Here is a 27,950-nt window from a genome sequence, read left to right as displayed (position 1 = left end):
GGCACACTTTAGGCTCCTTAGTGCCAATTGGGCATCGTTTAAATGCCACGGCCTACCTGAGCATTGTTTCTGACCATGTCCATCCCTTTATGGCCACCATGTACCATCCTCTAATGGCTACTTCCAGCAGGATAATGCACCATGTCACAAAGCTCGAATCATTTCAAATTAGTTTCTTGAACATGACAATGAGTTCACTGTACTAAAATGACCCCCACAGTCACCAGATCTCAACCCAATAGAGCATCTTTGGGATGTGGTGGAACGGGAGCTTCGTGCCCTGGATGTGCATCCCACAAATCTCCATCAACTGCAAGATGCTATCCTATCAATATGGGCCAACATTTCTAAAGAATGCTTTCAGCACCTTGTTGAATCAATGTCACGTAGAATTAAGGCAGTTCTGAAGGCAAAAGCGGGTCAAACACAGTATTAGTATGGTGTTCCTAATAATCCTTTAGGTGAGTGTATATTTTAGACAAAATATAGCCAGTTACATTTGCTCCATCAGCGCAAATAGTTAAACTAAGGATTATGTCAAACTAGTCAAATTAAGGATACACGACAACGATGTAGGCTACTAAAAATGGAAAATTATTTCCTTTGCGTTCCTCGCGTACAGACGACAACACGGTCAAACCGATCCCCGTTAAAGGAGAACTCCGGTCAATTTTAACATTGAGCTCATTTTTTTGTACATTTGGAGTGCTGTCAGTACAGACAAAAACGACAAAAATCGGTGTTGCCTACACCGTGTTATCCTCTTTTTAAAATTCGCACCCTGTTGACTTCAATGGGGCAAGTTCTAAACCTGCTTTTAGCCTCTTAACATCCTTGATTTGTCATTACAAGTGGACAGCCATGTGAGTGGTGTTATTAAGAGTGACCACGGTCAATCTGACTGCAGTAGATGTGAAAAATATGAATAAAAATGATGTTTATTCAGCCAGCTCACATACCCGTATTTACTTCCTGTTTTCTTTCGAAGTCCACAGTAGTTGATTGTCGAGTTCGCGTGCGCGATCATTGGTAACTAATATAACTAATGATCGCGCGCGCGAACTCGACAATCAACTACTAATGAGCTCAATGTTAAAATTGACCGGAGTTCTCCTTTAACACGGATCCGGTAAAACCACTAAAACAGCTGCCAGGCCAGTAGTTGGCGATGCCACTTTTTAAAGAAACACTACGTGCCTATAGACCAGTGGTTCTCAACCTCTCCTGCAGGGACCCCCTGACACACCATGTTTCTGTTTTAACCCTGAAATGGCACACCTGATTCAATTAATTAAAGGCTTAATGAGTCATTATTAGAGTAGGAAGTAGGAATTAGTTAATTGATCAATTAGTCAACTACTCATTAAGCCTTCAATTAATTGAATCAGGTGTGCCATTTCAGGGTTAAAACAGAAACATGGTGTGTCAGGGGGTCCCTGCAGGAGAGGTTGAGAACCACTGCTATAGACTGAACACGTAATACTCATGCACATGATGTCACCGTTTTCACAAATTCGTGTTTTTGCAGTTTACACAGATACAATAAAGGTATCGTTTTCAAAAACGTGCACATTGAAACCAGTTTAAAACATTTTGCTTTTTCAGGCCCCCAAAACGCCGTCGTCTTGTAAATGAATGGCCAAAACGCATATTAAAATTGTGTTGTGTAAACGGCCCCTCAGCCAAAGCAAAGTCATTGCACATCTCTGAGCAACACACAGTGGTGGTGTTTCACCCATGAGCGCCCATTCCATTTTTCTTAATAAACCAATTCAGTGAAGGAATCAGTGATTCACTCATAAAGAAGCGGGTGACTTGTTTCGTTCCTGAAAGTATCTGTATTTTTGAATCAGTCGTTTGAGATTCAGCGACTCATTCATATTGAACGAATCAATTAAGTGAACAGTTTGAATAATCATTAAGACAGTCACTTGTCAACTTTAGATTTAAATAATTATAAATATAAATATATGAATACATAAAGTTTTTTTAAAGCTTTTAAAATGGATTGCATGTCTTTTAGCCTTGTTGTGCTGCATATAAATTTAAAAACTGTAAATTCAGGTAATTCACTTAATTTGTTCATATTTCCTGTCATTAGCCCTCTTGACATTTTCGTACCTGCAGAATTGTTCTTCTGCCTGTATACTGTTTAAAAATCGTACTTTTTTCGTCAAAATGATCTCTTGATTTTAATTCGTCAACTCAGTACTTCACAGTGGTGAATAGTTTCTTTTCAATCTCTCATGTTTTTTGCCAAAAGACCTCATCTGACCAAAGAAGCAGTCTACAATCAAAGCTCCTGTAATGTTCAGTGAACAAAGAGCGGCTTTGATAGTTTGAAAGTAGATTTTTGGAAATGTTTGGCCTCTATGCATGGAGAAAAATATACCTGCGTCCTCTAGTTATTTGAAAATTGTTTCTAAATAAGATCAGTGGCTTTATTTGAAAAAAAAAATAAACAGTCTTCTCCATTATCAGTGCTATGCTTTCTTTAAACACTAATATTGGAGATATGGTGCAGTGATAATGGCTATAACAATGTTTGAAAACTAATTTTCTGTAGTAAATTTGCTTCTTTTTTTTTTTTTTTTCTTGAATGCAGTTTAAGATTAATGTTATAAAAAAAGTAGGCCTACATATTGGATGTTTCTACTTGAGTGGCAATAATTGCGGAAGGTTCTGCAACTTGCTGCCATGGTGATGTGGCTTCATTTGAGGTCCAAGATGTAGGGATGTGCATCTCCATAGCTGAGGCCGATGCGATACGCATCTCGATGCATAGCCAACGATACGATACATTAAAGATACATATAAGCAGCTACCGATGCGATGCAATACGATTCACTACTATTACGATGCGGTGCGATCCGATTTCGATTCGATTCAACGCGATGCGATTCAATGTAATACGATGCAATGGAGCAAAATATGATGGCGCTATGCAATTCAATATGGTATAGATAGTTAAAACTTTTCTTTCTTTTATTCAGACATACAGCAAATCATAAAATAGCTTAAGTGCCATCTGCCAATCGGTGAATCTTACCATCCCTACCAAGATGAGTGGAAACCATTGCACACCTTCAAAATGCAATGGGTTTCAAATCAATTTCAGTCCCCATGAATATCGCCTTGTGAAAATCACAGCCACTGTGAAAAGCTATTAATCTGGGTAATGCCAAGGTTACGTACAAGACCACTCTATCTCAATGCAGGCTGTGGTGCTTGGTACGAATATCCATATTTCATAAACAGATGTGTTGTTTACGGGTGGCAGGGACGTGTAGACAAGACTCTCTCACCTTGCCAAGTCATGATAATGGTGAAGGTAACAGCTGGTTGGCCATATGGGGTTTTAGAAGAGCCATTGGTAACTCCTACTAACTTATTGATCTGTAAAATAATTATGAGTTCTCATATTGTAGATTTTTCAGGTGATGATTTGTGGTTTGAGGCATAATAATATAATGAGGGGAAATTTTTTTCAATTTTCAATTTTTGAGATTGAATGTTGCATCATTTCACTTCTTTCATGCCGTTTCATGCCCTAGGCAGGTTCTGAGAGACGCGCTTACCTTGCCAGTTGATTTGCTTCTGTTATTTCCATTGGGCACGGTTGAAGATGAGTTGACGTCCTCATGGAGGCGGTCCAGAAGCCAGAGCAGGAATTCCAAAGCGTCATGCTGTGAATTCCCCCGAAATTGAGCACCATATTTAGATACGGTCATCTGGAGATAAGAAACAAGATAAAGGTCACACAAATACTAGTGTCAGATTGTCTATTAATATAGACATAACTAGGGCTGTAACGATACACCAAACCCACGATTCGATTCGTATCACGATTTTTGACCCACGATTCGATTCGTATCGCGATTCTATCACGGGGGCGGGGCTTGAGGGGGCGGGGCTTGTGGTGAAAAAAAGAGATTTTGAGAGAAAAAAAAATACCGGTATTTTTATTAAATAACATTAGGAAAAACCTGTATAATCTAAACACCAAAGAACAATAATAACTATGCAAATTATTAAACTATACTAGGCAGTGTAGGCTGCTGCTTTTGGGTTGTGTTCTGTACTCCAACTAAATTGATTTCGGGATGGTGCCGTAGGATATGCATCTGCATGTTGGACGTGTTGCCGGTCAATTGAGGATTAATTTAATGCACTTTCTGAGAACTTATATTTCAAGTTTTGGCTGCAAATTTCACGTCTATAATGCTGAAATTGCCAAATTTTAAATAATTTATCCTCAACTAGTTTTGTGGTGTAGGTCTACGTATTTTATAATGTTAACTTCAAATAATACTAATAGTAATTTAAAGATGTGGTAGTTCTCAGGGCCTGAATTTCGTTTTGGAAAATGGGGGGGAAATCCCCCCTTAGATGATTCTCATGGGGGGGATTTTTTTTGTTTGAGGGGGAGAAAGGGGGGGCATTTTTTCCAAACAAAATTATTACATTTATCTTGCCTAAATGTTTGCGCTCATTGCATTTTTGCAATGAGGTAATATTGTTGTTAAGAATTTACACATCACAAGGAAGCTTGATTTAAATTGTTTAATTAAATTGAAAAAGGTAGCACAAATAAATACAATAGAATAAAGATACAAATAAAGACAATTAAAGAGAAAAGTTTTTGAATAGGTCTAACACTAGTATTCATATACAGATACTGAATAAAGTAATCAAATGGAAAATAACACTGGGTAGTATTTTAGTCCTGAATAAATTAAATACATAGGCTATTAAACCTGATTCCTTTAACTTAAAGCCATCTTTTGTTGTTTTGACAACAAAATTAATGACAGACACATATGGCTTCCGTCACTTTAAGAGCTAGTGCACGGATCCTGTGTTCATTATATTGGCATGCGTTTTATGCTTATTAAAGACAAAACCGACTATATTTAGAGTATAGCCTACTCACAAAGACCGAAATTGACAATTTTGCGTGTTAAAGCAATATAATCCGCGAAAAATAGTTACTGGCCAGCTGTTTTTGAGGCGGATTTTCTATGAATGTGCGCATAGAAAATAATCTCAGAGAGCGCGCGAGCACTGATTAGTTTAAAATCGCTTGAATGTTTAAACTGGTAAGACTTAAAAAGACTTCAGTCACGATGCACTGCTGGCCCGATTGTGCAAGTGAATATTCCGTCATGTCCCGACCTTACAGTCTATGGTCCCGACTCCTAAACGCGAGTGTGTATTATCGCCGCAGCGCTTGATGCTTGCCTTACACAACACATTATGAGAAGAGATAGAAGACGCGCGGCACCGCTGAACACTCACGCTGTTTGTGAAATTGCGTCTGGAAGATAGTTGTTAAAAGAATGATTTGCGGGAATGATTAGAATTATGCGCAATACCCGCGCCGAAATTCGAGCCCTGGTTCAGGACAGGAAGGATAACTCTGGGAGTTGGAAGGGGTTTGATCGCGATTCTGCCTTCCCACATCGCGATACAGGATCGTGGACCTGAGTATCGCGATTTCGATTTTATATCGCGTATCGTTACAGCCCTAGACATAACACAAAAAAGGTATTGAACATGTTCCCTTTATTCAGTCGACACACTCCATATATAAAATCCTGAGTTGTCTATAGAATGTCGATAACAGCCGCAGTGGATCTGACTCAGAACAGGCAGTTTGTTAGATACTGAGATGCAGTGGAGACCAGATGGAGGATGTAAATTGCATTCTGCTATACAGTGAATAATGCTTCTCACTGCAGATCATGACAACTACTGTGTAAATGAATAACTGAAGAATCCTCATCACATCTGTGGTAAAAAAAAAAAGTTCTGATGAAATGCATTGGCAGATAACATCAGCAGTTATTTTTGTGCTTGTTTTGTTTGTTTGTTTTTTGCTTTAATGTTAAAGATTTCTATTTCAAATGAATGCTGATCTTTTGAATTTTCTATTCATCAAAGAATTCTGAAAAAAAAAATCACAGTTTTAACAAAAACGTCTAGGTTAGGTATGTAACCCTCGTTCCCTTGAAGGAAGTAACAGAGACGTAACGTTGAAAGTGACCGACTGAAAGGGAACCCTAAATAGCACTACAACTGTTTATAATCAATGTGTGGAAGCTTGTTTCTGCTACAGAATAAAACATTTTAAAAGATAATTGCTACTTTTTATCTCACAATTGCGAGTTTACATCTCGCAATTCTGACATTTCTCAGAATTGCATGATAATAAAGTCGCAATTGCGTGTTATAAAGTCAGAATTGTGAGATATAAATGTACAATTGCGGTCCAATTCCAATTGGGTCCAAGTCCAATTCTGAGGGGAATTCAGAATTCACTTCTTTTCTCAGAATTTCGAGTTTATATCATGTAATTCTGACTTCATAACTCGCAATTATGACTTTATATCACGCAATTCTGAGATTAAAAGTCTGAATTTTAAGATAAAAAGTCGCAATTACCTTTTTTATGTTTTTATTCTGTGGCGGAAACAAGCTTCCATAGAAATATTTCTTGCACATCAAATCTTCACATTAGAACGAATTCTGAAGGATCATGTGACACTGAAGACTGCATGGAGTAATGATGCTGAAAATTCAGCTTTACCATCACATAAATAAATTACATTTTAAAAGTATATAATAGTAATAAAACAGTTTTTACTGTATTTTTTATTAAATAAATGCAACCTTGGTGAGCATAAGAGACTTCCTTCAAAAAAATGTAATGTAGTAATATATATATATATATATATATATATATAGTAAGGTATATATTATACTGTATATGATGTATCATAAACTGCTTTCTTTTAGCTTAGTCTTTTCTTTAAATGACAAATGTTTATGTGCGCAAGTCTAGTAAAAATCATCATTCCAAAGTAACTTGAAGGCAACACAAGTCTTACTAGTCCACATCATATTTTCAATCCAGTTTAAAGTAGTCTTGATTGTCAGGTGTATTTAAAATAATAATTTTAAGGCTGAGTGACATAAAGATTAATTACAGCAGCATTAACCATACGAACTCAATCTAGCAGCTGGAAGCAAATTGCAGATAATAATATGAAGCCGTAGGCCTAAGGACTGAGATAACATAATAATCTTAACATTAGTCATATAGTGAGAAAGTGGGTCATGTGGTCACAGAGTTTAAACCCATCTTCAAAAGAATGAAAGTCTAGATGCCCAAATGCCTTGTCCTCAAAGGAGTTATTCAACAATTCATTCAAAGCGCCTTCTAGTTAAAAGAATGTGACAGAAAAACTGCTAGATATATTTATATATAAACAAAGGTCAAAGGTCACAAGGCTTGTGTTGGGAGGATAAAAATGTAGCCTAATGTTTAATTTATAACATATAGTCATTAGTCACTGTAGACTATTTAAATTCTGGTGCTGTGAAATTTCTGTGGCATATGTGAAAGCTTTGAGAAATGTAGGCCTCTACTTATAGTGGTATTAAAAGATAGGATTCCTGTCAGTTTTATACTGTAGGAAAAGAAAAGCTTTCTTTTCTTCAATGAGTGCTCAGCCTGAAGAGGATTGACTTGCCCTTGAACGAGAGTTTTGTGCGCAAAACTACTATTAGTATGGAAGCAGATCCTTTAATTTAATGTGCACCATGCATTTTATTGGTGTCTTTTTTGGTTTTTGATCCTCTTGTGAATAAACACAACTGGTTTATAGACATTCACAGACTCTTTTGATTTTTCATTCATAGCCATATTCCAACAAAAAAAAGTTCTGTACTGCATTATGGAGAAACATTTTAGTATTTTTTTATATATTTCAAGACAAGAGATAAGTAAGGAAAAGTACCCAGAACCATCCATTAAATCGTCAAAAAATTAAAAAATAGTATTGGACAGTTGAAACATCAAAGCTTTGGTCTTCAAAGGCCCCTTTTGCTTAAAATCCTGAGAGTGAACCCAAATATAAGGATAAAATAATTGTGTTAGATCTCATTAAATTATTTGTCAATGCAATTGTCTTTCCAGTGTGGATGCATTTCAAATTGAAACATGGATTTCCATGAAAGTTTATAAAGACTGGATAAAGATTTTTTTTGAAGAAAAAAACCTTTTTGAAGACATTGCATGCATTCTAACTGATGAGCATAACTAGGAAAACTAATTTAATTTAATATAGATTTGTGAACTTTTAACATTTAATTCATTATCAGGACTTTAATAAAATGTTTTATTTTATTTCCTGACAACTTTCTGTTGCTAGTTGTTTGCAGGTAGTACATATACATTCTTATCTCAAACAACAATTTATTTTTTTAGATTTCGATATAGCATAAATTTTTGGTTTCCTGTAAAAGAAACAGTGTAAATTTGAAATCCATATTTATGCTAATTTCATAAACTTTTAGGAGTACACTGCTTTACATAGATTATGTCAGAGCCAACAGACATAGGGCCAGATTTACTAAACAGGGCAAATTAGCATGAGAGCGCAATCCCATTAAAGCACTGACGAGAGTGTAAAGTTCTGCGCGTGATCTACTGACAACGCGCAAATTAAAGAACACAGACGCAATTCTTCACTGCGTGTCTTTAGTAAATCCTTTTTAACGCCAAAAGAGGGTTTGTGCTAACGCAAACTGTTAGTAAATCTGGCCCATAGAGTACAATTTTGATTCAAATGACTTTTTATTCCCAATACTAACTTGAGCAGACTTGATGAATTAATGTAGACTCACATCAACTATTAACTCTGCTATGCTCCACTCTGAGTAGGATAGTTGGACATCAGTCAGGAACAGTACAACGTGACCTTGTGATCTGTGAAATACCATCCTGTCATCCATCAACTACATACCATCTCTATCAACAGCCTTTTTTCCCCGGCTTAAACAACTCATTGGTTTGAGTTCCAAGTCCAACTAGGCTGTCAAACGTACTGGTACTATTGGTTCCAGTCGGTACAAAAAAAAGTCGACCAGCATTTCTGAAGCAAATATAGAATAAATCTGAAAGGTTGCATTATTCAACAGAACACCGGGTATGTTTGGTACACGCTGATAGACGCTGCTTTCAGATGCTCTTGTTCGTGTTTGTTTGAGCGCTCTCTGAGCGTCAAAGGTTTCTATTTACAGCGTGTTCAAAGCGTTGAGCATTGTAGCAAATCACAATTATATTTGCTGATTGCGTGAACGCAATGGCCTATCAGAGGTGCTAGCCAGTAATTAAGCCGGGTGCACAGTGTACGATTTATAATAGTCTTTTTACCACTGTTTTTACAATGTCCATGTAAGCCATGTCACACTGTAGGATCTCACTTGTCATTCATGTCAGACTGTACGGCAGTCAACACATGTTAAAAAAGGACGCATGCAAGAAAGACTCGTCCGGAGTTTTACATCAATCCGTGACATGTACGGTGACAGTGAGCTGCATTTACACGCGGGACTGAAATGGCGGCAAACAAAAACAATCTCTAGCACTAATATTGATCATGGCTTGTCTTGAAAAGAAAACTGCAAAAAAGAAGAAAAAATTAACACGTCTGTGCGGAGCAAGTGTTGGTTTGTTGTTCTCTCACTAATTGTGTCATCAGGTTCTGCGCCCCAATTGGTTTTAGATTTGACAGTTGTTGTTGTAGGAGAAATCAGGACTGAGCGTCAAACCTTTAGACCAGGGGTGTCCAAACTCGGTCCTGGAGGGCCACTGTCCTGCAGAGTTTAGCTCCAACCCCAATTAAATGCACCTGAAACAGCTAATTAAGGTCTTGATTAGCTGTTGAAGGTCATTAGGCATGCTAAAAACTTACAAGCAGGTGTGTTGGAACTAAACTCTGCAGGACAGTGGCCCTCCAGGACCGAGTTTGGACACCCCTGCTTTAGACACTACCAGAATTTCATCTGGGGTCAACATTTATCGCAACAATCGTTAATCGGCTGTCAGTAAACCATAGGCGGAGTTTGGGGGGCCAATGATTATGTCTGATCTATGAATAATTTTTTTATTCTTTATTTTGGACTTTTTTTATAGACTTAACCATTGACTCATTTTATTTGTCTTATTTTAGCATTTTAGTCTAGAATGAGTAAAGCTGCTTGTTGTTAGGATGACAAAAAATTGTAAACTTAATTTTTTTAGGCTGCTCTGCCTCAGCAGTTTAACAGCACTCATCAATGTCAAAATTATAGAGACGGCCAAATTATCAAATCAAAGCGGGACACAGCACAAAAACTTTATGGAAAGATATAAGTATAAGACAACTGTTTTACGATGGAAATGTTCAGCGACCGACAGTAACAGACTATCTAGTGCTGCAAACTACTCAACTTTTTTTGAAATTTCACCGTTTTGAATTGTAAGTAATGCAATCATGATTCATGCAATTCATAAATGAATGTGACGAGACAAGAAATGTTTGCGTTTTCGACATATGAATAAGAGTGAATGTGTGCACATTTTAAAATAAAGCGTTATTTGCAAATAGTTTAAATTGATTACGTCATAACTACAATTAGACCTAGAACCAAAAAATGTACCATTCTTATTCAATCATTCCCTTATATCCCTTTTAATCCTTTCATTATTTAATTCCTTTATTATTATTTATATAATAAATATATTATAAATAATAAATTCAGCCTATGCGGTGAACATGTCAAAATAGTGATCAAAGACTTCAGATTTTGGCCAATCGTGGCCAAAACCCAGCTTTAGTCAGAATCTGCTTAAGTTTTTGTTTTGTTCAACATGAGCCGCACGCTTGCAAATCCTTTCATTATAACCAACAAAGTGTTAACAAGTGAACAATTAAGACAGGTTTTTTTTTAAACTATAACATGAATTTTCGCGAGTGCAGAATTCAGTGATCTTGTGCTTTAGAGATTGTCAGGGTCTTGCTCTGGCAGCTTTGTCTGTGTTGTCTTTGTTTCATGTCTCTATGTTTGTGTTGTGCTTGAACATGTGGTTTTGTTTGTGTTGGCCATGTGCTCCTCTGTTCCTGCCTCCTTGTTTCCCTGTACCACGCCCTCTTGTCTAGTTTGTCTGAGTGTCCTCGTTTGTCTGAGTGTTGTCACCTGTTCCTCATGTTCTCTGCTCCCTTGTTTCAGTCCTCGTTTACGTGAGTGTGTTCACCTGTTCCTTGTCTGAGTGTTCTCACCTGTTACTCTTGTTAACTCCCTTTATGTGTGTGCTCTTTCCCTCATGTGTTGCCAGTTCGTTGAATGTTGTGCTACTGTTTACATCTGTGCTACTTAGCTAGTTTCTTGTTACCTAAGTCTATTGTGTTTTATTTGTAGAAGTTTGTTAGTGCTTTAGTTCTGCCATTGGTCCTGTCTGTCTTGTCTCTAGTTCCAGTCCTGCTAGCAGAGCGTCCCTGGCTGCTTGCATTCTGTGCTTTGGTGCAAGCCTGGTGCTTAGCCTGAGATCCCTGAGTGCCTTACTGTTGTCCTTGGAGGTTCCTGTCTGGCTATTGCTAGTACTCTCAGGTCTCTTTCTGCTCTGCAAACACTACTCTCCAGCCTACAGTCTTCTTGTGCTAGCTACAGCTGCTGCTCTGCAAGTTTTGCTGCAACGGCTGTCTTTGTGTCTCATCCCTGCCTTTTGTCTGGACTGTTCACCTCTCCCACCACATCTTGTCTACTGTTTGTCAATAAACCTGTTAACACTCGTTCTGCATTTGAGTCCTCCTTCATAGACCCGTGACAGAGATTGACAGCCTTAGTGATTATAAAGGGCGGGCTCTTCTCTTGCTTTCTGTTTATTACCCATTCACAATCTGAAAATACAAATTTAGTTTTTCATGCTGCTAAGTAGGCCTACTCTGCAAAGTTTCTGGGTTGACAACTGTAGGCCTATTTAAATGCGATCGAATTAGAAGCTGCGATGATTGATTGACAGTGCTAATCAACGGACAAGACAAAAACGGGACAAATAATTTTTTAAGTACGTAATTCAACAGTTTTTGCTCTGGTACCGAAATTGGTACCGACTACCGAGAACCACGGAATTTTACTGGTATTGGTACCGACTACTGAAACTTTGGTACCCTGAAAACCTATAGTCAAGTCATCCTCATTTATATAGCGCTTTTAACAATGTAGATGTTCTACATTGAACACGAACAATGCCCTAGTTCGAACTCACACGTTCCACAAGATTTTGCTCTTCCAAAAATTGCACAAATTGAACCAGTCACCACTTGTAATGTTGTTGTCACTGTATAATTCAGGTCCTTTTTAGTCTAATTAGAAATAGCTTTCACTTTACTGACGCCGATATTAGGCAAATGAAGTTAAGCGCAGTGGGAGCCTTAAATTATAGTGTAGAGCTCTTGATTGTTTATAGATGGCTCCCAATTTCTTCAGTCAGGCACTCATTAACTCTCGCAGACGTCTGAGAAGCAGAGCGAGATTTGCAACTCATTAGACTCTGAATCAGATGAGGCTGTTGATTTTGTCTTGTGGCCTAATATACAGAAGCCTATTGTTTCAGATTTATCCATAAATGTGTTGGGGGGGGTTTCCCCCATTGGGTGGGCAAAAGCCGTACATTTTATCTTGAGTGATCTTGTAATTCTCCATTCGTCTAACAGTCAGCCCAGACTGGGGTCCTTCAAGGCAATACCGGTAAATTTCAGACTTTTGATAGTAGGGTGTGTGAAGAAATGGGCCTCTTTTTCTCATACTTTATGGCTACACTCCCACCTCTCCTCGATGACGCTTTTCCACAGAAATCTTTTCTGGATTTCTCACACCTGCTAGTTTCTTTAGCTACTCCTCCTACCTCAAGATACATGGCTTGCTAAATGTGTTTTATTGTATTGTCATTCTAAAAGTCTTAAAGAGTTAGTTCATCCAAAAATGATATTCTGTCATCATTTAGTCACCCTCATGTCATTCCAAATCTGACATTCATGGAGATTAATTATTGATCATGAAGATATTTTACAAAATCTGAGCTGCTCTTCCAAAAAATTACTGTTTTACTTTTGTGTGCATGCGTGTGTGTGTGTGTGTGTGTGTGTGTGTGTGTGTGTGTGTGTGTGTGTGTGTGTGTGTGTGTGTGTGTGTGTGTGTGTGTGTGTGTACTATTCCTTTAAGGTTTTTTTTCCTAAGTTAGTACAGGTCAAATCAGGGACACACACAGCAACTAGAAATTTCAAGGTTGCTGAGTGATTTTGTTAGCAATATTACTAAAGATGACAAAGGCTGGACTAATTAGGCAACATAACTGTTATCGTGAAGAAATTTGTACTTCTACCGTAGTAAACCATTAGCTTTCTGCCATCTGCCCTCTCTGTCTTTAAGACTGTAGTGGCAAGTTCTTTCGTCATCATTTCTCAAGCAAATGTATTACTCTAGTAGTAGATTTCTAAGAAAGCAGTGTTACATAAGACTTGCATTCCAGATTGTGCTCGTCTTTGTGGACCGTATCCAGTGTGGTGATGGCTTATCTGAGAGTGCACTCTTGTTTTTACATTTACTCTCTGGTGGTGATAATGCTATCTGTGGGAAGTTTCTCATCATGATCTATTTTTTGCTTAGAAGAGATCATCCTGTGGGAAAGCATTTGCTCGCATACTGAACAAAACAGTCACATCAGAGAAAGCCTCATCAGCTTATTTGAAGTTATTATGGGAAGCTGAAACGCGTCCAAGAGATTTTAAGTTAAATAGATATATTAATGTAAAAGGGAATGTATATAATTTGGGTGCTGACCGTACATGGTCACCATTTCCAAAATTTTCACCATTTTAATCACTCACGCATTTTAATAGGTCATCTGATGTGATGTGAAAATATTCTCGATAAATTCTGTATTTGGTCAAAAAAACAGCATGCATTCTAATTATAAAAACATAAAGACAGCATGCATAGTACTAATTATGTATGATTTGCATGATATTTGGAGACATTAAAAAGGTTCTTCTGAAGTGGGCTATCAGGCTGTAAAACCTTTAGATTTTTTATATGAACTCACAAGTTCCTGCAAGAATTTTAAGGACAATTATTGTTTTCTCCATGCGCATTAGAGCAGCTATAGGCTTTATTGAATACAATAGGTTATTTGAGGAACCTTCACGGGATGCCTGTATAGGTGGATAAAAGCATCAGATAAGTGAAAAAACAGTAGCCTAAACTTGAATGAGTTGAGTCTACCTTAAACTCAGCCGAGAGTTGAGGTGTGTATTGAAAAGTCCAAAGCGCTCGGACCAAAGACGCGAGCCGTTCCGTAACTTCTCCTCTCTCGTGCTGACCGTTCTCATCCATGATAAATCCGTTCATTCCCCTGTGACACAGATCCAGTTTATATCGCTCCAAACCCAGATATTCTGAGAGCATGTCCGTGTTGCTCAAGCACTGCACGACGGCGTTCATGAAGCAGGTGTTCCCGTGGTTCTTCAGACCCAACGCGCCTGGCGTTTTGTCCCCGTACAGCGAAAACAGTCGTTCTTTCGCGGAGGAACGGCATGGAAGAGAGGAACTTTTCCTCACTTGGCTGCCACTGTCCTCTATTTTCACATGTCCCGAGTTTCCAGCGCAAGGTGCGCTTTCTCCAAACCCACCATCATCATCCTCTGCATCTGACCGTTCGGTTGTTTCCCCACCGCTAGCCAAGCTTCCCAAACTTTTCAAGATCCTACTCACCAAACTTTCCACAGATTTAAACGATTTCCTCCGGAACAGTTTCCCTGTGCGTTTAGTAGACTTCCCCGAATCTTTTTTTGCGTTCTTGTCGCGTTTATCCATGCTTCTTGTTTATTTCCCTCCGTGTTACTAAAACGTTCAAGCACGTAGAGTGTTGTTATCCTCACCTGATGCTACGTCTCGATACACAGCATTGTGGACAGCAGTCGTTTCACGCGCACATCAGCCCTGAGATTTTTTCTTACGCTCGCCCTGGAGGAATGATTGACAGGTAGAGCGGTCAGTACGGCGACGTCACACTGCCAGACGGTTAGGAGCGAATGAATGATTGACAGCTCTCAATAGTGGTCAGCACGAGATATCCTGGAACTTCGTACTGTAACGGAGAAGCTGCCTTCGAGAGCGAGCGAAGATTGACAGGTGGAGCTATCAGTACGGCAAGCCTAGTGACCAGTGTGCGAAGTAGGCCTATATAATGACTTTCAAGGGGTCGACTATTTGAAAATAATTTTAAGGTGCTTCTATCTTATTAAATGTTGACGGTCACGTCAATAGAGGGAATTTGTTCATTCTAAATATCATCAGTAGGCACATACCAAACCTTCAATAAATCATATTTTCCCACGCAGGCATTAAAGACCTTTTACTATTTTCAGTTTTGTTTTTGTTTTTCTTTCAGATTTAAACACTGTGGTATATTTTGATAATGTGTATTTTATTGTCATGCGTGTTGCATTCATCGGCTTGATTTGTTTAGATCCAGTGAAGTCGTCGTCATCACAGGCGGGTAGATAAAATAAAATAAAAAGGTAAAAAAAAATTATGAAGAAAAAAACTCAGGCTGTTGTGGTTTGTTAAATTTTTTTGTACATTTCTTGAATCATCTTTTTGCAAACCAGTATGTGCATTTCTCAAAACAATTGTTAAAACAGCAGCACACAATGGATTACATGCAACAGCCTGTAACTTGCTCAAAATCCTTAGTTCATCTCTCAAAAGTAAGTATTTGTGTCAATGAACATATCAGTGCCATCAGAATGACAAGTCCTTGTGTCATTGTTCACAATATAACAAGATTATATCTTATTATAAATTAATAAGATTATATTTCCATTGTTATTAAGATTATAATTATATTGTTATAAGATAGTTATAAGATGTAAACTATGGCTTCCATTTTTATGACAATGATTGAACATGCAGAAGACTGCATCTGTCAGGGTTCTGCCCATGGCAGCGTTGTCTGTGTTGTCTTTGTTTCATGTCTCTATGTTTGTGTTGTGTGTCAGCACATGGCTTTGTCTTTGTCTGTGTTTTCCATGTGCTCTTCTTGTTCTGCCTCCTTGTTTCCCAATATTACGCCCCCTTGTCTAGTCCTCTTTTGCTTGATTGTTTTCACCTGATCCTCATGTGCATTTTTCCCCTCATGTCTTTGCTGGATCGTTGTGTGTGTTCATTGTGTGTATCCGGTTCTCACATATTATCAGTCAGTGCTAGAGGTTTCCTTGTTTGATTATTTCCTTTTTGTTAAATTCTAGTTTTTCTTTGGTCTTGTGTTTTTAGTCTAGTTCTAGTCTTTATTTATTTTTATTCTAGTTCTCTCAAGCCTTTTTTTTTGGTTTCACTTGATTTTTATTTTTTGCTAAGTAATCTTTTATTTATTTTTTCTCTAGTTCTCTGAAAGGTTGCAGTCTTGTTTTATTTTATTTTTTTTGTAAGTTCCAGTTACTTATTTCTAGATATAATTTATTTTATTTTATTTAGTGCCCAGTGCTGGTTACATCTCACCTATGTCAGGTCAAGTCACATTTGAGTCAAGTCACAAGTCACACAGGAAAATAATGCAACAAAGTTTGTTTCCAGAAGAAAATACCGTCAGTCCAGCTTAAGTAAGTTCAGTGATGTTTCATTTTTGTTGTAAAAAAGTTATTAATTTGGTTAATTTATATATACCGTCAACATAACCAACGTATTTTCAGGCGCTGAGTCATATCATTACGCCTGCTGCACTCATGGTACGGCAGTAAAGTTTCTTGATTATTACGCAGAAATGAGAGTAAAGTTCCTCGGTCTTAGTGCACGAGGTAATACAGAAGAGTCTAGTTTTAAATAGGAAAAATATCAAAACTCTTTGGCCTTTTTTTTTCTTTTTGAAATGCTAATGGTCTTGTCCACTTCAATGATGTATGCTAAGCTATGCTAAAAGTGGTACCGCCAGAACCGGAGATCGGCTGAATGGATTCAAAAACGGTAAAACTCAACAGTTTAACTCTGGGGGAGTTGTAAAATGAGCCTATTTCCAAAAAAAGTGGAGTATCCCTTTAACTTACCAGTCTAATAATAAAGTTGAGAGAAGAGAATCGGTTTTACATCCAGCTTCTTCTTTCAACCTGCGCCAACGAGCAAACTCCTTTCCAAGATCGACTCTTGTTTTTCCTTGAGCACGATCCCTCTCGCGTTTTCTCTTTTTTGCCTCCTCAGAAGCAGTTTTAAACTTTTTCCTTGCCTTAGTCGTGGCCAGGAGTTGAGCAGGTGGAAAAATAGTACCAAAAGCCTTTGCTCCATGAGTATATCAGAGCCTGTGGTCACGTGACGGTCATAAAGCGATACGTTCTCCAGGTCACATGACCTGGCCAAAGACGGTGTGCCTTCTCCAAACTTACATAGGCGGTATTTCAAGAGGGCAGCCCCGCTCGGAGCATTGATAGTATCAAGCGCTGTATATTGGCCTAAGGAATCATTTAAAGCTGCAGTCGGCAAGTCTGGCAGATTGAGTGGACTTAGGCAAAATTTTGAATGTTTACAACTCTCATGGCCCTCCCCCACTATCAACGGATACCCTCCCACCGAGTTCATGCTCGTCAGTGCGTGGGCACCAGATTTTCAGTGAACGCGCCCGTCTCATCAGCATCCATCAACACCATGGATTATTTGGAGGTATGCTGTCCTGGCTAATCTACCGATAGATTGCAATTGCTAACATCATTTATACTCTAAATGAGCTTACTTGATTTTCCGCCATCACTCTTCGTTACTGCACGAACTTCAGGCGTGTGCATGTGATTGTAACGTGCGTGAGGGGTGGTGTGTGCCCGATCTGTGATTGACAGTCAGATCTCACACCCCCCTGCGCTGATTGGACCCGATGATCCGGGAGCTGTGGATTTTTGCAAAACAAATAACACGCTCCAGGTGGAGTTAGAAGCTCAGGTTTTTTTCTAAAACCACTTTATTTATGTTGTTCTGTCGGATTATAGTGTCGATTTCACTGAATATGATCAAAAAAATGTTGCCGACGGCAGCTTTAAAATAACTCATATGCGTCAACTCTTTAGGTCACAAAGTCCGCAGTGTGCCTTTAAATTTAATGTCCCCAACTAAGCAAGCCCAAAGCCAATGGCAACAAAGGGGGGAAAAGGTGACAAAGGCGACAGTGGCAAGGAACCAAAACTCCATCAGGTGGCAGAATGGAGAAATGCCAAGCCTCTGGTTCCTTAATTTCCACCATTGCCATAGAGCCTGGAGTTTTCTCATCCCTGACCAGCCTGTTCTCCTGCCCTATTGTTTGGACTGTGTTCCTGCCTGTGTTTTGTCTTGATAAATATCACTCCACGCTCATACTGCGCCTGGATCCACCCTTCTCTGAATCCAGACATTATCTGTAGGCATATATACATTTCAACAGTACAAATGTACACATTACTCATGTGGGATATTGATTGCAAGAGACTGGACAGGATTCACATTACACATTTACTGTTGGTCTGTCAACAAATTACAGTACAGTGTCAATATATAAAAAAAAGACAAGACACATACTGTAAATAGTATGTGTGTGTGTGTGTTACATTGTGTCTCTAAAGTATATTTACTCTATGTGAAATGCAAGTGGACTACTGTAATAGCATTATAGTAAGTATACAGTGTTACAGTATAGTATAGTGAACATTGTCTGATTACATACTTGTTCTGTCTACAAACGTTTGAATGATTGAGGACACGGTTGTTCTCCCAGCATTCAGCTGTACCTTTCGACCCGCCTCGTCCAAGACTGAAAACATGGTCCACAACAGTGGCCCTTATTTAATCAGAAATATCTATACAATCTTGGCCTCTTACCTCTTCCTCTGTTTTACCTCCACACTGCTGACCATGTTTGTTTCCTTGTTGTTCTTTCATTGTCAGAATTTGTAGCACTGTGTTATGCTCTGTCTTTCCAAATTAAGCTCCATGACATGTACCTCTGAACTCTTTTAAAGAACTGGTTGATCATTGGTTGATAGGCCTTTACATTTCCCTTACATTTACATGTGTGAAATTCAAAATTCACCTCTGCAATTCATCAATTCAGGACATATTTACAAAATGTGTAGAAAATATGCTTGACAGTTTATGACAACTAGCTCAACCATTCTCAACCATATAATATATAGCCTATTGATCAACATGACAATTGATAATGTAGGAAACAGCAGACACTCGTACATAATCAATTGCATGAATGTACCAAAGCATTTGCAATTTGTTCAAAACAAAGAGAAATTGCTTTTACGATGTGCACAAGTGACCAGATGACGTGAAGGTTGAACAATAGTTTTGAGAATTTCAGTTGTGATCCGAGAAATGCACCAACGCGACTGAGAAAAACTGTAATATTAATGTACTGCTCTCCTCACACTGAATTGGTGTGAATGTTGTTATCGCCTCTGCCTATTTAATTTCACTCCATCACTCCCATGATGTTTGCACTGTGTCCCTGTTGCCATATGTCTTTTACTGGACTTTGAGTAACCCCACACCTTCACTGGTTTATCGTCACCTCTTGTGGACAGAGAACAGACGCTCAGTCAGAGTGAAATCCACATCAGTCCAGTTCCCCGGTTATCTCTTGACTGCCACGGTGATGGAATTTTTTTCTCAACAGCAGACCACCTACAGTTTTCCATTTCTACTGCATTCAAACTGCCAAAGCACTGAGGTGGTTTTAAACTCATTCTGTCCTCTTTACATCTGAACAATCAGAGGAGATGAATGTCTAGGATAATGGCCAAAATGCTCTTATTTTTAGATTTCCGGTTCTTTGTACTTTTTTTCTACTGAGATCTTATATGCAAATGACTTCAAAGTACAGAACATGCAGAGCTTAAAGACTTTTTGTGTGTATAAATGTCTCTAGGTTGGCAGCTATCGCTTTCAGTGTGGCAGCCCTTTGCAAAAGAGCAGATTCGCAGTTATTTTTATATTCGGAGGTACATTTACATCCTTTCTTTTTTTGTTGTTGTTTCTGTGTGATGAAAGCATGACATAAGCTCTAGTTGGTCTGTATAAACAGTTTGCATGTGGACTGGACTGGAAAATGAGAAGAGAAGCTCTAAGTCTGGTTTTAATTTATCTACCAGAGGTAATTCAGTTTAGTCTGGTTTGCCAAGCCACAGCATCATGGTTCTCTAAGGTTTTTCATTAAGTCTTCATTTTGAACCTTACCATGCTAACATTCCTCTCAACTGTTGTGAGAAGATCAAGACAGATTTTGGGGTCAATAATCAACATGATGATGGGGTCTGTTGTCTCTAAAAACAGTCATTATCTCTAATGATAGTATGCTGTTAACACAGCCTTGTGGTCCACATACTTTGCTAGCAAGCTGTGTAGACCAAATAGATTTACACCAAGGTATAAAATACTGATCTGAGCTTTACTTTGGACTAGAAGGAATAACTGTGAATTGTCCCTTTACACTCTTACATTTACATTTGATGATTTAGCAGTCGCTTTTATCCAAAGCCTGCAGTTGTAGAAGCAGTTAAACTACCAAGCAATAGGACAACAATATGTAAGTGCTGTGACCCTTCCCAGTTTAGTCTAACGCAGTATATAAAAAAATAAACAAAAAATAGATATAGAGTAGAAGAGAAGTAAAAATAAAGGTTCTTTAAAGTTTCTTTATTGGCATATGATTCCATGAAGAACCTTTAACCTAACCTTTCAAATGCACAACATTTTCTTTATTGTGAAAATGGTTATTTTAAGAAATGTTGACTGAAGGGTTCTTTGGGGAAACAAAAATGGTGGCATCTCTTTTGGAAACCTAGTGTATGTGTGTAAAAATAGGCATATTCTTTCTTTTACAGAAACTGCTCATGTTTTTCTTTTTCATTTACAGAGAGAAATTCTGAATCCTACTATGAAGGTGAATGACAATAAGAAGAAAAAAATCATCCATGGCGTGAGTGAAAGAGAGCTGAAATAAAATGTTGTTTTAGAATATATACTATATTCAAATCCACAATCAGTTTTAGCAAGATTATACAGGTTAATGCTTGGATTCTAAAAAACAGTTTCATAAATGACATTTCTGATAAGCTCCAGTATACAGCTTGATTTGTTTGACGTTGCTGCAGACCAATGCTTTGGTCTATGGTCTTGGATTCATTGGTTCTGGCAATGATGCCTGCCGACCCATAATGTGAATGTTTAATGTCAGTATCACTGGTGAAGACTTTAATCTAATCCTTTTTCCAGGCTGACAGATCTGAACGCTTCTAAATCCCACCACACAGATTGTCATGAGATCCATATCACCAATTTTAGATTACAGATATCGCTGTCATTGAACCTTTTGCAGATTCTAAAATGATTATTGCTCTCATATGCTGCTGAATTCCGTGTTAAATTCCTGACTGAGCAAGTCCTCCGATCAGACTCTGGCTAAAACTCCGACTGGGACTAGATGTTTGACTAAACCAAGGCAGACAGGGTAAGTGCTTCAGAAACCAGTTTGAATACACTCATTATTTTTGCAGCTTGAATTGGTACCGATATCACTATCAAAAGCCTTCATTTAATCTAAATTGATCTAAAGACAGTGATGAGTGAGGTGCACTTGAGTATTGGTTAGCCTGGGGCGCCATCTAGTGGTAAACAAGACAAATACATTGCTAATCTTTTTTATTGAATGACTGCTCTGTTGTGGCTAACACTAATTGAGTACACCTGAAGAGCAAGTAAAAATGGCATTCATCTCTCTTCTCTTGATGGCCTTAAAAGCCCTTGTAGACAGAAATCTGAATGCATAATGCCCTTTCAGGTCGTCAGTGTTCCTTCCTCGCAGTGAAAATGGCTTGAAATTTGTAATTTAGCTGAAAGGAGAACATTGCAGACTGAACTTATATGGTTACATATGGTTTACAAATATAGTTCACCCAAAAATGAAAATTCTATCATAATTTACTCACCCTCATGTCGTTCCAAACCTGTAAGAGTTTCGTTCATCTTCAAAACACAAATGGAGATGTTTTTGATGAAATCTGAGAGATTTCTGTCCCTCCATTGACAGCTTATTCAACTACCACTTTGCTGCTTCAAAAAAAGTTCATAAAGAGATTGTAAAACTAATCCATATGAATTGAGCAGTTTAGTCAATTTTCTGAAGGGACACGGTCGCTTTATATCATGAACTGATTTAATTGAGGCTTTTACTCACATATAAACATTGACCATGTACATGGACAGAAAGCTCTCAATTTTGAACGAAAAGATCTTCATTTGTGTTCCAAAGATAAATGAAAGTCTTACAGGTTTGGAGTAACATGAGGGAGAGTCATTGATGGCAGAATTTTCATTTTAGAGTGAACTAATCATTTAAAGTTAGTCTAATGCATTTTTGTTTTCCAGTGTTGTTCCCAAAACTAAAATGATTAAAAATCATTTGTGAATTGAAATGAAGCAAAAATAAAAGTTGAAACCCCTGAACTTAAAAAACGTACACTTTAGGCAGTTAGGCAACATTTCAATTTTTAAGTACTAATATTGTTAAAGCTGAAATATAATATTAAATATATTATATAATATTATTATATATTATTAAAGCTGCAGTCCGGCATTTTTCCTCTTTGTCGCCATCTCTGTTTGAAATCTGTAATTGCAGTTATTCGCGGAATTATTAACTTTGCGTGAGTTGCACATCGGCATGAAACAGCGCGGATGAACACAATGTTTTGAGACTGCGAGTCTGTCAGTCACCGCGCCGATGTGGAAACTGGCATTCAGAATCACACATTCTACTTTTGGAAGTAGGCCTACAGTATGACCATGACAACATACGAATTTTCATCGGAAAATGTCATCTGAACAAGTAAGTAACATCCACATCAACTAAGGGGGGAAAGCCTTGCAGTAAATCGTGCTGATTAAATATAACGATCGCGTCAAACCTTTCAAATTATACTTTGTTCTCAAATTATCAACATCAGCATTGTGACTACATTTAATGTGTATTATGATTACCCTGTAGTTCAGTTTCTATTTCTGTGCAGTCTAATTTCTAATTGTCATACCAATAAATTAATATTTCTTTACTGGTTTTCTTTGAGAAAAAAGAAAAGAAAAAAAAAACACGTATGAAAGATCTCTGTTGTAATGTTTTGAAATAGTTATGTTTAGAATACACAGTCTAAGAAGCGTGTTATGAGGAGTATACGCAATGGAGAGTTATGCATAATGTGCATTGACCATTCGCCCTCTGACACCTCTGTCCAGTTTAAAGTTCATATTGCTCAGAAATGGGCCAATTTAAAGGTCAAACCGGGGTCATATCCGGCACGGACCACCCATCCGTATGCACAAAATCCATTCAGGTCAACATGTGGTTGAAAGAAGACCCCAATATGCATGTGTGATAGATGACCATAAAAAGAGTCACAAAACGGGCTCAAACAAAGCAAGCGCTTTGCTGTCCTGTTGAAAGAAGGATTTTTTTTGTTGCTGACCTTTTCCAGCGTAGGAATCAGTTTAACAGTAAATGGCTCTTGTACACAAAGAATCACTTTCAGCCGAGAGAGAACCTTATGTTTCAAGATTCCCCTGTGAGTGGGAGAGCAAAGGACGAGCCAGACTATTAGACTTCATCAAACAGATCTCTGTTCAACTGTGTCATACTCATAACTGGAATGCTCTGACCCCAATAAATCATGCGGAAATATTTGTTCTTTTCTTTGTACATTTTAAAAAGGCTTGATTTAAAGGTGTAGATCAAAGTCGATTCATATGTAAAAGGAGATTCTTTTGATCAAATTAGAACGCCAACCAAAGTTACGATTTTGCAGTGATCTAAATGAGTTGCACATTGAACTTTCACCAAAAGAGGGCACTATTCTAAAAGAAATTGATTACTGTAGGATTAACTACCTTGGGATCATACTAGTGTAGTATTTATAAATATTTTTTTGTAGTATAAATATGTTTTTAAATTTCGTTTTTGCTTTTGTCATTTTTATTATCATTTTTATATTTCTATAGCTTTATCTTCTGTTTTAGTCATTTTAGTAATTCAACTTAAACATATGTATTAAGGCCAGGGCAACATTTCATTTGAAATGTTGTAAGTATATACTTAAATATATACTTAAGTATATACTTAAATATATATATTTAAGCTTCATCTAAAATGTAGCCTAGGTTTTTATTATATTTCAGCTTTATTTCAATTAAATAATTTGCAATAGTTTTAGTTAACAAAAACAACCCTGGTCAATCTTATATCAGATTTGACAGTTGTTTTAATAACTTTGTTGCAGAATTGGAACAATTTGTATTGTGAATAGCACTATACAAATCAACAGAAGTGAAATTCAATTATGGCTACTAATTAAACCGTTCAAACAAAGAAAACAAACAAATATGTGTATTTCATCCTGTGCATTTCAACATTTCTGTGTGAACAATCTGTGTGTGCAGACTCAAATAATCGTTTGAACAGAACTGTTTGCAAATGCATAAGCCAAGAGATAAAAGAATATTGAATTGGACTTCCCCATTGGCTTCTTTCCTGCAACTCTATTATAAAAGACCAAAGTAAGCCGGAGTCCGGACCTATTCAGATGGTGTTATGGAGGCTCAGATGCACTTGATTGGTTCAGTGAATATCCACAGGTATACCACAATTTTAAATTAGCATTCGGTTTATATAACATGGGAACAGAGGGTCAATGTGAAGTCAAATAGATCTGTAAGTGTGGAATAGGTGGTTGTTAGTGTATGGGTGTATTGTTCTATTGTATAAGGCAGGTCTTTGGATTTAGACACTATACGTGGAACCATAATCATTGGTAAAAAAAATGTAACACCCACATAAGCTCTTGCAGCTAAAGACGTCATTAAAAGATTTTTGTGTAATGTGTGTGATTTCCACCAGTCTTCAAAGACACATGAGTGCAGCACATGTGAAAATGACCCATGCTGCAGAGACAAATGTTAATGTAGCAAATTAACAGTTCCAATCATTCCATCATTTTAGCATTAGGTCATTGTAATATCATTCTTAAACGTTGCCCAGATGTTCCGAGTTGGCCTTAAGAATCCCATGAGGAGAGATAATGCATACAGGTTTGCTGTTTGGCCTGCAGTGTAGCAGTGCTCTCTAACGGAAAATTTGTCTGTACAGATTTGTCTGTTATAATTTAAAGATCAGCAAATAATCCCAATAATTGTAAAGATTTATGCTTTTCCTGTGAACTTTTTGTTTTACTATGCATTCTTTGTGTTGCATTGTGAAATAAAACTAGTAGTTTGCCAATTAATTTTGTCAGATTATCACCTTAACCAATTTTAGTGTTTTGTTCTTTACTCCTATTATACATATATGTTTACATCATTATATAAATGATGTATATATACAGTATATACATCATATTTTAATGGTTTAATCGAACTTCTTGGGTCATTGAAAGCAAATGTCTCCTCCAGGCATAACTATGTGTGTATACTTGTATTATTAAAAGTGAGGGTAAAGACCCTTATAACGTTGCAAAGGTTTCTATTACAAAAAATGTTGTTTTTTATTAACTTTTATTTTGTTACCTCTTCCAATAACCTGTCTTATAGACCACTTTTACAATCGGATCAATTCCTGATGGATAAAATCATCTACAATTTTCTCTATACTTCATTTAAAAATGCATCACATTATAAGTTAGAACTTGAATTTAAAGGGGTGGTATAATGCCCTTTTCACAAGATGTAAAATAAGTCTTTGATGTCCCCAGAGTGTGTATGTGAAGTTTTAGCTCAAAATACGCCACAGATATTTTTATATAGCATGTTAAAGTTGTCACTTTTTGAGGGTGAGCAAAAAACGCACCCTTTTTGTGTCTGTCCCTTTAAATGCAAATAAGTTGCTGCTCCCGGCACAGAGGGCGGAGCTTCAACAGCTTGCACTCACACAGACATGCACTGAAAATTTCTAAAACTTTTAGCCTTTTATGTTCAAACCGGAGTCAGACAATGATGGAGAGACTCAAGAAGAAGTGACACCATGTAGAATGCAACAGGACATTTCTGAATGGTTAGTTGATTAATTTATGTAGCTTATGTGGAGTTAACTATATCTTCTAGTCATTGATTAGGATATTCTGTCATGATAATCTATAAATCGCGTTCCCGGGGGCGGGGTTTATGTAAATTCTAGGGTTGGTGATGTCACTAACCCGAGAGGAATGTCTTGTAGTCCCTACCAGCCGTTTGTTGTAGTCCTTAAAAAGCAATTTCTTTAAAAGAAAATATCTCCCTTTGCTTTGAACTTTGAGCGTTGTAACTTTGCAGATTTTGCTTATGCTCAAACAGCAACATTACACAATAAATAAAGTTAGAAAAGTGAAATCATAATCAACCACGCCTTTAAACTGGTCATTTAGTCCTTAATGTTCTTTCACTTTCACACCTTTTTTTAATCTTTCATCTATTTTTATTAGTAATAATGAGTCTGACTCTGCCATCTTTCTTTTTTCTAGCACAGACAACTCTATCAAACATATTCGGAATGCGATTTGATAGATTATACGAATAAACAATTTGTGAACATATATACAGTGTTAGGATTATTTTTAAGGTCACCAGACATGTAGCAATTGTACCTGGTTTAAAAAACACACACAACTTACAAACAGAAAAATGTAGGAAATGTAATCAGTCATAGAGCGTAATTAGACCAGTGCAGTGAGGTCAGGGTAATTTGGCTAAAATAGGCTGACAGTGATACGACCCAGACTACTGCAAGTATCATTTTCAACACATTTCTTCACCCTTTACCCTCCAGAACACTTTACAAAAGAGTAAAGTAAGCGCGAGAGTTTTTACATATGATGTGAGCTTTGACCTTATAAAGCGGGTTTTAAAGGAAGTGAAAATTATGATTCACACAGGGCAGAGACACATTATATAAATTAAATATGTTTTATTGTTCTTCAGTATGCTTTTTCATTAATGTGTTTTGAATCACATTTTCTGGTATAATTTGAATCTCATTTAGGTGAATGATGGAGGGCACCACTCAGGCCCATTATGTTCTCAAGAGGACTAATTCAAACACTGTCCAAAATATAAATGCTGATTTGCTTAGCTTAAATAAATGTGTGTTATTGTGAGTACAAATTTGACAAGCTAAATGACAACCAACCATTAAGGCTGTTTTCCAATTTGTACTAGCATAACATATTTTTTTTCATGGCATTGCAACTGAATGGAAATGAGAAATGTATGCAACAATATCTATTTGTGATTCTCCCCTTAAAAAAACTAAGTTTAATCACAAACTTTCTTTTTGTGATTAAAAAATAAAGTTTACAAAAGTGATTGGAAGGAGATGAACAATCCAGTTTTATTGTCGTCTTCTGGCAGAGTTTGTCTGCCAGCAAGGTAGATTCGAAGAACAAGTTATTGCATTAGTCTGTTGGGGTTTTTTCATTTCATTAAACAATGTTGTCGTCAGTATGAATTTACCAATCATTTAAACACAATATCCCACCTCAATGTATTTTGTAATCCTATTTTCACATTATTGAGCCTGAAGCAGTGCATTCCTGTTGGGTAGAATAGAAACTCTTTTATCTCAAAGTCATGCTGTGGCCTCTGCAATATACAGTATGCATGTTCTAAGCAAGGATGGAGCAGCTTTGCCTTACTCTTGACCTTAAAAAGCCACTTCAGCAATGTCAATGAGCTCTTGTGTTCTTCTGAGACAGGTCTCAAAGCCATGATGTATCCCAGAATACATCTCTTCGGCTGCTCATGGACGCCAATTATGGAGTGATGTAACTAAGGATGTCCATTACAAGCCTGGTTATTCTCTGTCACACTCACTCCAGATTTGAAGCAGGTCTTCAAGTACTTCAAGGTCTTCAAGTAGTAGTCATCCTAGTGACGTGAGGACTTTTGTAAATAGTTTGCAAGGTGATGGTATCCTAATCATAGTTCACACTCCTTGTATTCTGTTGGTGTGCCCTTTAAATCCCAGGGAGAAGCTTCCTAAGAAGGAGATCAATTGTGGGCATCGATTGTGTCTTATAAATCTTATAAAG

At 37.4% G+C, this 27,950-nt stretch overlaps 1 protein-coding gene across 1 annotated transcript in view; it reads right to left on the bottom strand.

Annotated features, from left to right (window-relative positions):
• The window catches only part of usp43b (ubiquitin specific peptidase 43b), a 109,214-nt gene extending 94,186 nt beyond the window's left edge, over window positions 1-15,028 (bottom strand). The window contains exons 1-2 of the mRNA XM_056240857.1: window positions 14,110-15,028; window positions 3,579-3,731 (exon numbers count right to left, since the gene is read on the bottom strand). Of these exons, the coding sequence (XP_056096832.1) occupies window positions 3,579-3,731; window positions 14,110-14,700 (744 nt within the window). The 5' untranslated portion in view covers window positions 14,701-15,028. The remainder of the gene's footprint in view (window positions 1-3,578; window positions 3,732-14,109) is intronic.
• Between the last annotated feature and the right edge of the window lie 12,922 nt (window positions 15,029-27,950).

Source organism: Rhinichthys klamathensis, unplaced genomic scaffold, assembly GCF_029890125.1.
Source record: "Rhinichthys klamathensis goyatoka isolate OS25496 unplaced genomic scaffold, OSU_Roscu_1.1 h1tg000616l_1, whole genome shotgun sequence".
NCBI lineage: Eukaryota > Metazoa > Chordata > Actinopteri > Cypriniformes > Leuciscidae > Rhinichthys > Rhinichthys klamathensis.
This window is presented reverse-complemented; position numbering and strand designations above follow the sequence as displayed.